Here is a 17,063-nt window from a genome sequence, read left to right as displayed (position 1 = left end):
GAGAAGCCCCTGCACACGCTGGTGCACGGACAAGGCGTGTGCATGGAGCTGGCAGAGATCGAGGCCATCCAGGAAAGCCTGCAGCCCTCTGGTAAGGTGCCCCTGCCCTTGCATGCCCTCCCTGGGGTCCTGCCCTCCCAGAAGCCCCCTTTCCCATTCGGGTTGGCCCGGAAGGCTCTTGAAAATCCTCTGTGAGTTGAGCAGAAGACAGGTACGTGGCAGGGCCCAACTGGCATGGGACAGGGTCAGCCAAGGAAACTGCTATCAAGTCCCTGGGCAGCCTGTTGCCACCATCACGGAGGAGGATTCTGTGCCATTGCTCCATCTGAAGGGTACCTATTTGGGAAGAGAGTCTCAATGGTAGTCCTGGATGCTGCTGTAAGGGTGGAAAGTTAAGTGACCTGGTCCAGCCAGCAGCCGCAGCCTGCAAGTGAGGGGCCAGATACCTGGGGGATGGGGATGGTGGCCTGGAGACTTTCAGTTCCTGATCCAGTGACCTTCCCTCGCTCTGGACTCAGCTTGAAGCCCCAGGAGTCTGAGAACCCCGGGCTTGGACTTTTGACATTGACGTGGGATGGAGCAGGACATGCAAATTAGAGAGGTTTTGATGGTGAGGGGGCATCAGAGTAGCCCTTCCCCAAAGTCCCAGGCCAGCTCACCTAGCTTTTTTAGAGGTATTGGGAAGACAGGGTTCTCCTCCTGCCCTGGTACACAGGCACCCTGCTTCTTGCTCCTGGCAGGTGCCATCTGAGGTGGCAGAAGAGAAGCAAGTCTTGGTTCTCAGCCCAGAGCTGCAGAAACCTAACGGGATAGGGAGCAGGGATGGACGGTCGGGGTGGCGGGGGTGGGGAGAGAGAGATCGAGAGAGAGAAGTTTAGAAGGCCCTCTCCAGAGAGATTTAGAAGGCCCTCATTCTTACACTTTCTCTTTTCCTATATCTCGGTGAGACTTTCAGTTTCTTCTAATAACCTTTCTCAGTCTCTCTCCTTCTTCCTCTTATTCTTTTGTTCTTTCCTGCTGCATCTCTCAACCTCTAGTTTCACTAACAACATTCTCAAATTCTCCTTTCATCATTATCTCCTGTCCGTTATCAGCTTCTTTCTCCTTATCTTATTCCTTTTCCTGTTTTTGTTGCTCTGCTTCGCTCACTTTCATCTCAGTCTCTTTCTGTTGCCCTTTCTCTCGTCTCTGTCACCATTTCTCTCTCTGTCTCTGTTCCTGTCTTTCTCTGTTACTTTTGGAACCTCTGTCTGCCTTTCTCTCCCTCTGCCTCTGTTTCTTGTTCCCTCTCTGACTCTGTTTTGCTCTCCCGGTGCCTCTGTCAGTGTCTGTCTCTTTTCCTGGTGCTTGAAGCTTCCATTGTTGCAGTCCGGATGCTGGGAGTGCGGCCCCAAGCTTCCTGCCCTGGGTCCCAGGCCGCTCCACTTCCTCAATCCTCTGCAGCTTGTTAGCCAGAGGAGAGCAGGATGCAGGGAAAACAGGAAGGAGGTGGACCCCAGGGGTCTGGGCCTCGGGCCTCTCTGCCCTTCCTGCTCCTGGGCAGTGAGAGATAGGTCAGCAGAAAACATTCTAGGAGAAATGCCAGCCTGGCACCCAGCACATCTGGGAAGCCGTCGGGGGGGAGTCTTGGGGTGTAAGTCGCTGATCCTGGGGTACAGATGCCAGTGCCAGCGGGGAGGAGGGTTCTGGTGCTAGACCATACTGGGAGTGAGGGCTGAGCTCTTGGGCTCCCTGGGTACAACAGGTCCACTTTCCCTTTGCATCTTCATCCTCCACCCGCCAGCGGGTGTCTGGCCACAGATTAGGCTGATGAGCTTCTCCTCTCTCACCAACTTGAACCTGAGGCTGAAGAGAAGAGCCCTTAGCCCCTTCTTTCCTGGCTAGGTAGGAACAGCCCATCCCGTAGTGCAGAAAACTGTTCCCCTAGAAGATTTGGGGAGGCATGGCGTGAACAGATTGTGAGTGCCCTGTGGACATCATATCCACCGGCCTCGACAGGCAGCTTTAGGTCCTCTTTAGATTATAGGGCCCGGGTCTCTCAACCCCTCTCCTCCTTCCCTCCTTGCCTTGGCCTCCATCCTTGCAGGGCAGGCAGAAATCGGGAGAGGGAAAGGGGAGGTGAGGGGACCCTGGGGCACTAGGTCCCCACTCAGTAAGCTGTGTCCTTGACTTTTTACCTCCCAGTCATCCCAGAAGTACCCCTGCCCCAGCCCAGGCCATACCACACCATGTGAAAGGCGCCCCCTAGGGTTGTGTGGCAACCCTGCAGGGTGTCTGGTGAGATCTGGAGGCCAGAGCTTGGTCCCTCTCCCTGCTGTCCTCCTGAGCCTTCCACTGTCAATACGCCACTGTCCCTGTTATGTCCCAAGGCTTTAACTTTCTTGCCTGGGTTTTGGCAGAGGTATCAGTTGAACTTTTCTTCCTGCCTGTTCCTCTTGGGGCTGAGCTTCAGCAGGTGACTGGGGGAGGGCAGCCTCCTCCCTTGGTCTGCTGTCGTCCAGAGGCTGACTCTTTGCTCAGGGGGGCAGGTCTCCCCACATCCCTCTCCATGCTCCCCTGCCTCCATCCTGTGCCATGACCCCCTGTCCCAGCTTTTTGAGCCAGGCCACTGGCGGTCCCAGCTTTTTGAGCCAGGAGTGGGGACACCTGCCTCAGAAATTCACGATCCTGATTCAGAGTACTGACCCTTGACTTGTGGAATCTGGGGGGGGGATGGTGGGAAGATCAGTGTTTGGACTGGGGTGATCTGAAGCTGTGCCCTGGGTCCCTCTGGGACAGCGTTAGGGAACATGCAGGCTGGGTTAATTTTTAGTCGACACAGCAAATATTGTCCCCTCTACTTCAATACTGGGAATCCAGTCACGTCATGGGAACAGGGCCTTCCCAGAAATTCTGTGCCTTGGGGGAGGGGGGAAGGAGGAGCATGCCTGCTTAACATTTTTTCTTCAGTTTTGGCAAAGTCAGAATTATTGGTGCTTTGGGTATCAGGAGCCTTTCCATTTAAAGACATAGGAGCTGCAGAGATATGTTCTTCTCCTTTCCTCCAGCCATTCTGCTTCATTTCCTCATGTGTAAAAAGAGGGGACAACAGGACTTGGGGCTTGGGGCATCTGGCATGGAGTAAGAGCTCAATGTTGGAGCAATGAGAGCTTGGTGATGAACAGAAAACCAAATGGATTTAAGTTGAAGCTTAGCTTCTCCCATGATGCTAGGGCTTTAGGGAGCAATGGGGCAAGTGAGCAAAGCTGAGAGACATGCAGAGGAGTGGAGGGAGGGGGTAGGGTGGAGGGGCCAGCTGTCCTTATCTGACACTTTGAGGCCAGCAGCCATGGCACGAGGGTGAGGAGGGCGCCCCCACTTTAACCAGACCTCAGAGAAAGGCCTGGTACCTGGCCGGGGGATCTTGGCTTCTCCAGTGAGAGTCCAGGCCTTTCTTGCAGGGCAGGTGGGTGACCCTCCAGCTCATGTCTAGGTGGCTGGGCCCACCTACCTCAGAGCCTCACCCTAGGCATCTTGAGCTGGGTGTGGGCTGGAGTGGAGGGGAAATCATGGGGATGAAATTGGGCAGCAAGAAAGAGGAAATCCTCTAGCTTTGACCATGAACTTTGCAGCCACTGTTGCCAAAGCTGTGGAGCCTCTTCTTTCTCTGGGTGCCTGCCCTTCCTCTGTGGCTGGAGCAGAGACCATGTTTACCCTGTGGTGGGACGTCATTGGCCTACTCCAGCAGGGCCAGATGAGGTGACCCAGCCTACCTGGGAAGCCCCACCTCCCAAACAGACCTTTCAGACGTAGGGATTCTGACCTTTGTTGGGGAAGTGAGGGGAAAGGTCTGACTCTGGCTCCTGCTCAGAGGGAAACCCACCAGGATCGTGGTTTTTCCAGAAGCACCACCTAGGTGAGCAGCACGATGTGGCTGACCTCCTGGGTGAGCAGAGAAGTAAGTAGCAAGCATTTAGCAGGTTGTAGAGATGGGAAGATGAACTTTTTTTTTTTTTTTTAGAGACTCAAGGCTACGAACTTTGCCCTCCTAAACCTAGTGCCTGGGGTGGATCCTGGGGTGGGGACTCAGTCTGCCAGTGAAACAAGGCTGGACAATGTAAAGTTACAGATTAAGTGGAAAGTCAACTGCCGGGATAGTCAGTGTGCTCTGCCCAGGGCAGGGTCAGGGTGCCAGGGTGCATGTGAGTGTGCACGTGTGGACCAGTGTGTGTCTGGACACGTGATTGTTTGTGTGTGTTTGTGATCCTTGAATCCCTGCCTCTGTCTGTGCTGATAGGGACATGCTGTGTACCCATGTCCCTGCAAGAGGCAGTATGGAGCCACTGTCCCCGTCTGCTGGGTTCTACTCTAAACGGCTAAGTGTGCTGGGCAGTGGGGAACCAAGGAGGCTGGGAGGCCAGGCAGGCAGCCGGCTCAGCTTTCCCCAGATAACGTCCCCCTCCCTCCCATGTGATGTGGGCCTGCCAACACAAAACAAGAGCTGTGTTCCAAGCTCACCCTATGCCTCACGCAGCCCCAGGGTTCAGTGAGCGGACCCAGTTGTTCTCCTTAATGGTGCTTCTTAAGTTAGGGGATAAACATTCCAAATATCCTTTAATAATCCCCTGAGTGTCTGTGTGAACTTCGACTCATGGGAACACAATGTTGGAAAGCAGTCAGACCTCTACTGCAGATCTTTCCAGGTCCTTGAGGCCTCTGCCACCCTGACTCGCCCCACCTCCAGGTCAGAGAGCTCTCTACCTCCTGAGGCAGCCCCCTGCATTAGAAAAACTCTTCCTAGGGAACCTAAAGAACATCTGGCCACTTATCAAGAGGCACAAGTGTCACTGTGCACAACTGTGCTTTCTTTTATGGTCATGAAAAGAAAGCAAACTCAAAGGAAAGACAGCGAAATGTCTCCAGGTCAAAGGGGACCGTCGAGGTACTCTTGGGTTGTGGCAAATGACCCCTGGGATTCTTCCAGCCTTTCCAGGTAGAGCGGTGGCCCCTTTGTTCCCAGCTCAGCTTAGCCCCTGTGGTTCCAAGATTTGGTTTCAATTTTTTCCTGTCTTCTATTTCCTTTCTTTCTGATCGTCAGCTCCAGCCTAAACCCCCGCGAAGCTGAGTCCACCCACAAGTTTTATGGCTTTGTGCAAGATGAGAGTGGTGTGTGTGGGGGGGTCACTGGCCAGCCTGGGCCTCCTTGGCCAGAAAGTTCCTTGGGAGGGTCTTCAGGGAGGAGCCTGGATCTCAGATCTTCTCTCTGGTTCCTGGCTGAGGGCTTGGAGTCTGACTTCTTATGGGCCCCTTTGCACAATCCTGGTCTTCTGAAATTGACCAGTCCCTTCTGCTGCTGCCCACACCGGCTGGGAAGTCTTTGTTGGTCTTTGTCTTCAAGGTTTCTCCTTGGTTGACCTTTGGAAACTTGTTGTCATCTTTTGGGACAGAAGTCCCCAACAGACTGTCCTTCTTGAGATGTTAAATACGTAGAAGGAAGGATTATATCTCTCTGCTCCATTTATTCCTTCCCTCTGGTTCTTTTCTCTAAGCCAGCCCTGCACCCGTGACAAAACCTTTTCCCATCCTTGGTGACTCAACTTTATAAATAACCTTTGGTGTGGAATCTTGACACAGACTTTTTGGGGGTCTAGATTCCTCCATGTCTGGCTTGTCTTTATCTATGTGCTTCACCCCCCCACACCCCCAGAACTAGGAGAATAAGAAGAGAACTAACCCCCACCCCCCCAACTAACTTTGGCTGAGCAGAAAAATACAATTTGACCCCAAGGCAGCTCTGGGACTGCTGCCATGCATGGAGGAACCTGCTAACTCCTCAGGAAAAAAAAAAAAAAATCCTGACGCAAACCAGATGTAACCTTCTGTCCGGCTGCCAACATCTGGAATGCTGGCAGGGGCTTTGCACTCGAGCCGGCAGCAAGCTGCCAAGCCTGAGCATTTCAGAGGTGGCTCTGATGTGCAGAGAGATCTTGAGACCTCTTCCTCCAGCTCAGCTCCGCGTTCTGGTTTTGGCTGCCAGGATGGAGTAGCAGAGGTTACAGTTCTGGGACTTCTGGATGGGTTTTTTTCTTGAGTTCAGATAGAGCCTTTAAGAGATCCCAGGGAGAGGGTGGTGGTCCAGCCCACCCCCATCTCCAGATCCCAAGCGCCCTGGCTCTGGGCAGCTGATATGCACTTTGGATGAGGTCTGAAATCTAAGGATGGGAGACTTTGGAGTGGTGGGGTGGGGAGCTGCAGGAATGTGCAAGGGTGTTCTTTTGGTCCTGAGGGCCACACAGTGTCTCTCCCACACACACACACGCACACACTTTTCACATGCAAGCACACACACCCACTCCCACTTCTCCTCTCCAGCCAATGGAGAGAGCTTTTGGGCCACGTTTCTCATCACTCATGGAAACTTTGATTCTGGCCATTTGGAAGAGGGTCAGCAGAACTGACAGCCCTGGGGAACCCCTGGCTGGCTCAGCCAGACGCTGAAAGGAGCAGGAAAGGAGACAGGAAGAAAGAGCAGACGGAGAAGGGGGATGGTAGGGAGAGCTGAATGGAAGGGGACATGAATGTGGGGCCCTTGGCCTGCCTCAGACCTCCCTGCAAGGCCCAGGGGACCCTCCTGCTGTTTGGGCGGCTGCAGCTGGTGACTCATCTGAGGACTGGACTGGGTGGAGTGAAGGAAAAATCAAGGTCTCCAAGAGGAATATTCTCCTGAGAAGATCCAGGGGAGCGGGGAGGAAACCAAGGTGCTGCTTTCATTTCTTCCTACCCCAGACCCCCTGCTCCTCCCCTGGTTCTTCCAGCACCAGGCTGGAGACTTCCCGAGGAGGAGAATGCAGATGGGAAGTCGGGTTGCTCTGCTGTCTTGCCCTTTATAAGCACTGACCTCTCCCCATCTTGCCTGACTGCAGACAAGGACGAGGGCGACCACCCCAACAACAGCTTCAGCCCCTGCAGCGCCCACGACCGCAAGTGCCTGCAGAAGCACTTGGCCAAAATTCGAGACCGGAGCACCAGTGGGGGCAAGATGAAGGTCATCGGGGCGCCCCGAGAGGAAGCCCGGCCTGTGGTGAGGACCACTGATCAAATGTGCACATGCATAGGCACACACCACCACCATCACCACCGCCACCACCAGATCCCAACAGTGTCCGTTCTGCAAGCATTCTTTGGCTGTCTGCTCTGTGCACCTTGTGTGCATCATCAGGACCCAGAAAAAAGTCCTCCCTCCTGTTGAAATTCCTTTCCGGCTCAGCAATTCTAGACACTGGGGACAGCTGAAGTTACTGTTAAATACTGAGACACTTCCACGCTGGTTGGTGAATAGCAGTTGCCCCAAACCCCCTGATGTTGCTTGGCTCTTCCCCTGGATTCCTCACCCCAGAGCTTCTCAGTAACTCGAGAGTTCAGGCTGGCCATAGTAGGGAGCCTTGGGACGTTGATCCAGGGTCTGGCTAATGTCTTTTCTGATGGGTGGTTCTGATGGATCCGTGCCTGGGTCTTACAAGTTGTTAATTATATGATTTCATCCTTCCGTCTTGTTTAGACATCATCCCCTTCCTGTCCTTCTCCATAGATTTCCTTTCCCCACTAGGTCCCTTCATGTCATACCCCTCCTTTTTAGAAGCTTTCTGGCTCAAGATCCTCTCCTAAATGTCCCCCTGTCCTGCCCGCCAGGGTCCCCTGAACCCGAGCCCCTCCTTTCATCTCCCTGGAGGCCTGCTTGGCCACCAGGCCTGAACCCTCCTGTCAGAGCCTGCAGTCCTGATCCGACCCTCAGCCCTGGGCCCCCTGCCTCTTCTGCTTCTGCTAAACAGTCTCATCTTCCCCTCCTCCAGCCCCAGGGCTCCTGCCAGAGTGAGCTGCACCGGGCGCTGGAGCGGCTGGCCGCCTCACAGAGCCGCACCCACGAAGACCTTTACATCATTCCCATCCCCAACTGCGACCGCAACGGCAACTTCCACCCCAAGCAGGTGCGTCTCCGTCTCCGCCGGCTCGGCCCAGCCTCAGCTCTGGGATGTCTGGGATGGCAGTCTCAGGAAGGGGGAGGCTCCCTGGCCCCAAGCTCACCCCTTAGGCCCTCGCCGAACCACCCCCACCCTCAGACTCAGGATCTCAGTTCATTTTACCTATTCTCCCCTCAGATGAGTAGACTGAGGCCCAGGGAGGGGCAGAGGGCAGCCCGGAGTCACAGGGCAAGTTAAAGGCAGGCCAGTCATCCTGCCTCCCCGTCCAGGGCTCTTTCCATGGCCTCTGTGGCCACCATCTGTGAGGCAGGCCTGGCACCCCTGTCAGCCTCTGCCTCCCAACCCCTCCCCCTCTCCACCTTCACTCCTGTGAGTAGTTTTCCTTTGTCCCTGGATGTCTGAGGTGTCATCTGGGAATGGAGGGGCTAGGTCTTGAGGAGTTGCAGAGAAAACTCAACATGCCTTTTCCCCCAAGCTGAGTCAGCGAAGGACCTAGGGGTCAGCCAAGCTGGGGGGAGGCAGACCTGACAGCTGGGAAGCACTTTGGGTGGAGCAGAGGAAGGAAAGGGCGGGAGAGGAGACAGGGGTGTAGAAACCTCTAGGCCTCCTCACACCCTTGGAACGTGGGTTCCTCTGACAAGCCCCCAGGAAACTGGGATGGTCAGTGAGGCGGACCTGCTCCAGCTCCATCTCTGGCCTGTCAGACTTGGGCTCCCCTGGGGTGGTGGCACATCTGGGCAGGGCAGTGGGTGGCCTCATGCTGGATGAAGCCTGGATCTCCTCCAGCCCTCGTGGGCTTGGACACACATATTCCCCCACTTCATGCTCTACAGGCGAATCCACAAAGTGGACCGCCACTGGGCCAGAAGAGGCTTAGCTAGGAGGGGAAAGGCTGCCCCCGAGTCTGCACACCCCAGGATGGCATGAGGAGGTTATGAGGTGGGGTGCAATGGTGGAGAACCGGAAAGGTCCCCCGTGCCAAATCAGCGCCAAACCTTTCTCCAGCCTTTGTTCCAATACCAATTTTATCCTTGTCTCGATTTTTCTTTTTCCTTTTGTTTTTTTTGGCCAAGCCACATGGCTTCTGGGATCTTAGTTTGCTGACCTAGGATTGAATCTGGACCCCTGGCAGTGAACGTGCCGAGTCCTAACCACTGGATCACCAGGGAACTAAAATTGATTATTAGTTATTAACCAGAGTTTACATTAGGGCTCACCCTGTGTTATACAGTTCTATGTGTTTCCTTCCCATTTTTATTTGCTGAAAATTCTGACACTTGATCCTTTATCATCTGGCCAGTTCTGACCCTTGAGACAACCTTCACTTCAACTCTAATCCTGATTCTGAAATACACCTTTACCCCTCCCCTCCCCCCTCCCCTGTCTAAGCCTGACCCAAAATTTAGCCCAGCTGCTTTATTTGTTCTGACCTTGACCTCTATCTCTGTCCCAATTCCATTTTTGACGTGGGCTGTCAGCCTCACCCTACTCAAACTGTAGTCATAATTCCCAATTCGACCGCAACTCTTATCCTAATGCTACCCTAACTTCAATGTGGATAATCACAGTCTTAACCATAATCCTATTCTCGAAGCCTCAACACAGTCAGAACTCAAGTGAAAGCACAATCAGAACCCAAACCAAAAACTTCAAACTGGGCCCTAGCCTTTCACATTCAGCTGTACCTTACAGCTCTGTGGATCCCGTCTCCCCTCCAGGGTGTCTACAGAACTTCCTCAAGGCTCTGTCTTCCCAAACTCTTTGGGCCTTTCCTTCTTGGCCACCTTCGCTCCACTCCAGAGAGCTCAGAGGACTCATGCCCAAGGGAGCCTCCACCCTCAGAGACCAGTTGGGAACCACTGTCTGATCTGGGGGCTGGGCTGGGATTGGGGGTGGCTGCCTGGGAACCTAACCTCTCATACCCTTGTCTTGGCAGTGCCACCCGGCCCTGGATGGGCAGCGCGGCAAGTGCTGGTGTGTGGACCGGAAGACGGGAGTGAAGCTTCCGGGGGGCCTGGAGCCGAAGGGGGAGCTGGACTGCCACCAGTTGGCTGACAGCTTCCGAGAGTGAGCCTGTCAGCAGGCAGGGGGCTCAGTGCCCCCTGCTGCCCCCTTCCCTGGAGGCTGCAGAGCTGACCTGGAGCCTAGGTCTGAGTCCTGGCTTTGCCTCTGGCCTAGAAGTTTCCCTCGGGGTGTGTCTGTGTGTATGTGTGTGTGCGTGTGTGTTAATGAGCCTGGGTATGCGCTTGGGGTGAGCCAAACCCTAGGGGTGTCCTCTATGGGCTTAGATAGCCCAAGAGAGCCCTGGTATGTTTCCAAATTGATCCTGGATTCATTCATCCATTCAGCCCTTCAGCCCTTCAGCCATCTATAAACACTTCTTGACCACATACTACATACCAGCTCTAGTTTGCAGCCCTGGGGACTCATCTTGACTCCCTCTGATGTAGATATGTGGGGCCACCTCCTGCAAGGTGAGCCCAAGTCTGTGGGAGAAGAGAAGTCCCAGTTCCATTATCGGGGAGGAAAACAGACATGTACCTTGACCATTGTCCTCAGTCTAGACAGAAGGTCTAGTCCCTACCATAGGGAAGCTGAGGGGTAGCAGGAGACCCACTGAGACCCAATCCCAACACTGAAACCTGCCAGGCTCCCCTTTACTCCTCCCCAGGTCCTTCCAGCGGGAGGACCTGCAAGGGCAAGCCCACCTTGGCTTGATTGCCTGGCAACTGAGACCCTGCTCTGGGGAAGGGAAGAGGTCAGAGGAAGCCCTGCAGAGGGCTGGGGAGGTGGGGCCCATCTCTGAGCAATCAGAGTAGGAGGAAAGAATGTATGTGCCTGATGGAGAAAGGGATCGGCATGCTGGGAGGTGAGGGACTTATCTGGGGTGCTCCTTCCTCCTCCGTTTGTGGTCACAGACAGGAAGTCACAGGATGGCGCCATCCTTCAGTGGCTCACTGTCTGTGGCTCTGCCTTCCTCCCCATGTCTCCTTCCCTGGATTTTCCTCCCCTATATTTCCCTACCCCTGGGCATTTTTTGGCTCAACTGGATGGACAGAGACTTAGGTACCTACCAGTTGGCCATGATGTCTTGTCTTTTTTTTTTTAACAAAACAGAACAAAACCAAAAAAACCCTAGACAATGGTGTTTGGTTGATTTATTTACAACTAAGAGACAGGGAATTACTAGGGATGGGAGAGCTGTCTTAGATGGTGAAAGGACTGCAAAGGGTCAGCCAGTTCACCCTCCTCTTCCCTGCAGCCTCTTCCTGGGAGGCCGCTGTGTCCCCAAAGTCTGTGCTGTCTGTGTACAGACTCCTGGTGGGTCAGTAATGGCTTCGGAAGGGAGGAAGCGAGCAGGGACAGCCTTGCTGGGCCAAAGCTATTTCTGAGATCAGTTGGTGAGTGAAGCGGGGGCATTTTCTAGGGCATCAGGCAGATCGGGTTTGTGTCTGGATTTGATTTATCAATTTAGTGGGGGGAGGGACTGTCCTGAAGCTGGGGAAAGGGGACAAGCTCTCCAATTCATTCCACAGCTCTGACTGCCTGGATTCTTGACTGGGGGCTGCACTGAGGTTTGATTCTGAGGGTTTGGGAGTGCGGTTGGTTATCTTTAATCTCACTGTCCTGGGCTCACCGGGCTGTGGGCGCTCAGTGCCAGCCCTAGAATGTGTGTCCACGAGGTACCTCTGGATTCCTGGTCGTGTCCCAGAAGAGGTCATCACCCCTCACTTCTGTGGAGTGTGTGTGTGTACATGTGTTTGATCTCTTGAGGTGCTCCCAGGCTTCTCAGTTTCCCTGGCCCCGATGCACTGGCACCTGTGCTGTCTGAATCTTGGGGCTGGGGCTGCGATCCTCATCTCTCTGGCTCTGCCTCGGTGGCGGCATCCCACAGCCGTCTAGTTTTCCCGAGGCACCGCAAGCTGCTGCCTGCCTGCCGCAGGAGATAAAGAACAAAGCAACGCTCCTTCAGCCAGGGGGCTGCTCTTCATAGAGCCCCCTACTTCTGGGACCGAGGCCAAGGCATACAGGGGGAGGAGGCCAGAGTGGGCTGACAGTGAAGTTTTATATCCCTAAGCCAAATGGAGGGAGAGTATCTCTTTCCCTAAGGCATCTCTTTAAATTCCCCCTTGTCTGCAATCCGTCTTCCCGGTGCTCTACCCTTGCGTCCTGGGAGTGGGAGGTAAGAGGTCCTTGTCCTTTCATGGGCCTCCCAAGAAAGTGCTGGGTCTGCTTGGGAGGTGGCTGCCCATGTAGCCTGGGATGTACCTTTGTGATATAAGTGTATTTATAATGTGTGTGTGTGTGCATATGGCAAAGTGATACCCAAAGTGTGAGTGAGAGTGTAGGCTTTTACAGGATACGTGTATCCAGGCACCGTGTGTATAGACGTGGTGCACACTTGTGTGGTGTGTCTATGCGGGCTCTATGAGTCTCAGTATGGACGTGTGTGATGCCAAGAGACAGAGTGAAATTCACAGCGTATGCGTGTACTTCCCTCCCCAACTCGTTAGTTGTCATCAATGCAGGGCTTGTGGTGGTGGGGTGGGGCGGGGGCCGCTGTCTAGCTCCAGAGAACAGAGGATGTGTACTTTGGGAGCAGGAATCCCACAGCTCGCAGCAGATTCCCCACCCCCACCCCCGGTTCCTGCCCCCACCATCTGGGAGCCAGGTGCTAGTTGTCAAAAAAGAAGGAAATAAAAGCAACTGCATGTCAATGTGAACACCCTCTACCACTACCAGGCCAGAGGAAGTGAACTGCCCTGGGCAGTGTCACAGTGGGGAGAACCGGGCTCCAGAGAGGAACTGCTGGTCTGTTTGCACCCAGGCCCTCCCACTGTGACCTGTAAATCCCCTTGAATGCTCAGTCAGTCTAGTTGCCACAGGAGCATCAGCATCCTGGCAGAGGTGGGAAGGGAGGGAGTGCTGAGGGCCTCAGTGGGGCCACTATACCTAGAATAACTTCAAAGTCCTTGAGTTCTCTGTCCTGCCTCCCTAAGAAATGTCATTCCCGGCACTGTGGTCTGGAGCAGAGGGGTGGAGGACCTGTGAGCCCATTGATGCCGATTGGTATCAGGCATTTGGTTTCCATTTCCTAGCTCCTTGGGCTTCCCTGGTGGCTCAGACAGTAAAGAATCCGCCCACGATGCCAGAGACCTGGGTTTGATCCCAGGGTGGGGAAGATCTCCTGGAGAAGGGCATGGCAACACACTCCAGTATTCTTGCCTGGAGAATTCCATGTACCGAGGAGCCTGGCAGGCTCCTGGCAGTGCACGAGGTCTCTAAGAGACATGACTGAGTGACTTTCACTTCACTCCTGGCTCCTTGGTGGAAATCAAGACCCGACGTCTGGCTGTAGGTTGGGGGCTGGGTTTTCCGTTGCCAGGAAGGCAAGGTGGGAGTAGAGAACAAAAACAAAATGGAGAAGTGGATTGACTCCAGTATTGGATTCAGGTGGGGGAATCTCTGGAAAGCTGGCCAAGACCCCTGGCCCCTTCTCTTATCAGGGTTCTGAGGTTCCAGACACGGCCATTCCTTCAACTCCTTCCAGGAAAACGCTGCTTGTCCCAACCCCTTTGCCCTCTGGGCCAGATTCCACCTTCAAGTTACTCCAGGAATGTTATGAGGCATGCAGGACTTGGGGCTCCAGCTCAGGGGCCCCCCTTCCTGGGCGGCGGGGCGGGGGGTGGTTATGGCTGTGTGGCAAATGACCCTGAAACATTCCTGGCCAGAGAAACTCCCTCTGCATTCCAGACCCCTATAGCAGTATGACCTCTGACCTCCGAAGAGAAAGTCAAGATGATGTGGTTGAATGGAGGTGGGAGGCAGGCTGGTAGCTGGGATACTGCGTTGTTCCAAGGAAGGGCGGAGGAAAGGGGGTGCTTTGTGAGTTGGGGGAGAGGGTCAGTGGGAAGAAAGCATGTTCAAGGGGGTGAGGAAACAATGAGTGGAGGAGGGGCAATGGAGGCACACGGGTACACGCACACACACACACACACACACACATTCATGCACGGGGAAGCAGCCATCATACCAGCCACCGTGGTGTCTAATTAGATGCTCACTGTGGAGTAACCTGTCCCCCTTTTGTCTGAGGTCTCAGAGGCTGGGGAGGCTTGAGGTCAGGGAGTAGAAGTGGGGGTGTTGTAGATAATTAGAAACATACTCTAATAGAGTGAGCAGGCGCCACCAGGACCACCTCTTCCCTCACCATCCCCCTCCCTTCTCCAGGCCCCCAGCCCCCTTCTCCATGACCTGGACTGTTCCAGCTAGGCGAGGGGAGGGGCCGGTGGAGCCGGGGAGTGGAAACCCAGTGGGATTGGCTTCCTGGACCCTTACACAGTCTCCAAAGTGCAAACAACATATTTTTGCCATGCAGTGGTATTTAATTACACATAAAAACAGAGCCATTAAACTGAAATTAAACCCTTGTTGGAATCACTTAATTCAGGGCATGACAAATTGCTTTCAGTGGAGGCAGCAGTGAAGTCCCCTCAGGGAGAGATGGAGATTAGCAGCTTCCATGGCTGGCTGGGTCCCCTCGTTGTCTTGGCCCCCTTGCTGGCTCTAAATTCTGAAATTGGGGTCAGAACCATCTAAAGACCACCCAAGCCAAGGGGGAAGCCTCTCGGTTTGTTCAGGATGACAGGAATGGAGGCTGGGGAATCAGTATCACTGTCCAACCCAGTTTCAGATAACTCGGTCCATTTTGTTGATGGGGAAGTTGAGGCCCAGGTGCCAGGGTCATCCAGAGCCAGTATGAGAACTCTGGCACCAAGCCATGACCAGGGAGGCTGCTTTATTCTTTCATGCTGGGCCTGGAGACAAAGGTTGGAGCTGGGTGGTTAAGGGTCCAGAAACCAGAGCAGGCCCTGGGTGGGGAGAACAGATTTCTCCAGAACTGAGCTCCTACCTTGTCCAAGCCTGGAGACAGCAGGGAAGGGAAAATGGGATTCTGGGACTTGGGCTGCTGAGACAGCCTTGGCTCTGTGGAGGGTAGCCTGATACTCAGACTCTGGCTCAGACAGACTTGGTCACTGATCCACCTGGTGAGGTTGGGCAGGTAAGACATTGCTGTGAGCCTCAGTTTTCCCATCTGTCAAATGGGGATGGTGATTCCTATCTATAGAGTTCCTGTGAGGACCAGTGGGCAGAATGCCTGAATAGGGCTTAGAGCCAAGTCCAGTTAGTGGTTCTATTGGCCTTCCTTCTCAGGACCTCTGGTCTCCATTTGTAATAAGATCCAGCTGGGACCTGGTGGTTTCCAGGGCTCCCTTGCTTGGTGTTTGCAGCCCTTTCTCCTCCCTCCAAACCCCTTCTTGCAGTTTTCCCTCTCTCCTCTGTGGTCTAGTCACCTAATTATGGTAGGTTTGGGGTGTATGGTTAGACTACTGGGTAAGAAAAGGCAGGCTCGGGAACTTTCCTGGTGATCCAGTGGTTAAGAATCTGCCTTCCAATGTGGGGGACGCAGCTTTGATCCCTGGTCGGGGAACTAAGATCCCATAGGCTGCGTGCAGCTACTACTGAACCTGAGCCCCACAACTAAGTCAAATTAAAGGAGTATTTTAAAAAAGACAAACGGCAGGCCCAGCCCCCCTAATCCCTGCCTCACCTAGTCTTCCAGTGGCTGTATGTGAGGGTCCCCTGGGAGGTGAGGTGGGGCTGCACTTTGTGGGGGGTGCCGGGGTGCACAGTTATGAGGCTGTGGTCTCCCTCCCCTGTGTGCCCTCGACGATCCAGGAACCAACTTTCCTGATTGGAACCAGATGGGTCTGCTGTGGCCGGAGGCCTGTGCCAGCAGTCCACTCACTCAGCGTCCTTCCCCAGGAGGGAGAGGGGGCATGGGCGAAGGGGACAGGGAGGTGAGGAGGGCCCTTCTCTCTGAGGCTGGGAGACAGTCCTTTCCTTCTCTCTCCTCTCCAAGCCAGTGGCCTGGGAACTTTTCTGTTACCCACAGGGGATGGTGTGGGGTGGTGGCCTGCTGAGGACGAGTCTCTCACTGAGGCTAGGGTCAGTCCTAGAACTTACGAAGCCCCTCCTCCATCCCCACCCCCAAAGCTTGGCTTAGCTGCAGGTGGCCAAATAGGGGCCAACTATGTCTGTTCCCTGACTCCTGGAGTGGCCCCAAGTGGCCCTCACCTTTGGCCTCCTTGGCCTTGATAGACGGTGAGGTTCCTGCTCTGGGGGTTGGGAGGGGGAAGGGCTGGGGCTCAGGGTTCCCGTCATTGCAGGCCTGGCAGCTACCCTACCGGCTGCAGATGGCTCCCCTGCCAGCCTGGCGGCCAGCGCAAATGCTTTACAGCTGTACCTCTATGGACTTGCCTGAGAGCCTGGAGTCAGAGGCAGGGAGCTGGGGACACCGAGCTGTGGTGGGTGGGGGACAGGCCAAGACAGCAGTCCAGCAAACCCATGGTGCTAAGATAGTGAGGGCAAGGAAACTTGAGATCCAGGAAAGGCTTCCCCGACGTGCAGGGCTTGGAGTGGAAGCTTCCCGAAGAAAGATCGAGTTTCGGGTCCTGGAAGGTCCAGGGCTCAGGGTCCCTGTCTTCCTTCTGGGTCCTGGTCTCTGAGCAGAGCCAGAAGCTTCTAAGTTGAAGCAGCAGGGAGGGGAGCCTGTCCTCGTCCCCACCCAGGGGAAATTGGACCAGACTGCTCAGGAAACAAATTCAATTTTCCAGCATCATGGAAGGTTAGTCGGACAATAGAGGTTTTTTCCCCCTAAAAACATAAGAAAAAAAAAAAAGTCCAATTGCTTTTGGCTGAACTGTTTCCCAACTTCATTTCTCAGCCTCAGTTCAAGGCTTCTCATTCAAAGTGACATGTGACTGTTCAGTGACCCTGGCCTGATCGCCGGCCTTGTGAGGGGTCAGGCCAGGCCAGCCTGGAGCTCCTGCTCCCGGGGTCTGTGACCACCCCCACTTATAAAAGCCCTGGGCGGGCCCAGTCCTAAGGGAGGGACTGTGGTAAAAGCAAAAAGCTTCTCCCGAAGAGATTTTGAATTTAGGGCTGAGTGCTAAATCCCAGGCAACAGGCCCAGACGGGTTTATATTAAAATGTAAACGGACCTGAAAAGCTTTGGAAAGTTTTCTTTTTGAGGGGTGGGGT

The 17,063-nt window shown here is 54.5% G+C and overlaps 1 protein-coding gene across 1 annotated transcript in view; it reads left to right on the top strand.

The window, feature by feature from the left end:
* The window catches only part of IGFBP4 (insulin-like growth factor binding protein 4), an 11,681-nt gene extending 583 nt beyond the window's left edge, over window positions 1-11,098 (top strand). The window contains exons 2-5 of the mRNA XM_010843128.1: window positions 1-91; window positions 6,903-7,060; window positions 7,830-7,964; window positions 9,895-11,098. Of these exons, the coding sequence (XP_010841430.1) occupies window positions 1-91; window positions 6,903-7,060; window positions 7,830-7,964; window positions 9,895-10,029 (519 nt within the window). The 3' untranslated portion in view covers window positions 10,030-11,098. The remainder of the gene's footprint in view (window positions 92-6,902; window positions 7,061-7,829; window positions 7,965-9,894) is intronic.
* The last annotated feature ends 5,965 nt before the right edge of the window (window positions 11,099-17,063 follow it).

The sequence above is a fragment of the Bison bison genome, unplaced genomic scaffold (genome assembly GCF_000754665.1).
Source record: "Bison bison bison isolate TAMUID 2011002044 unplaced genomic scaffold, Bison_UMD1.0 scf7180017864180, whole genome shotgun sequence".
In the NCBI taxonomy this organism is placed as follows: Eukaryota; Metazoa; Chordata; class Mammalia; order Artiodactyla; family Bovidae; genus Bison; species Bison bison.
This window is presented reverse-complemented; position numbering and strand designations above follow the sequence as displayed.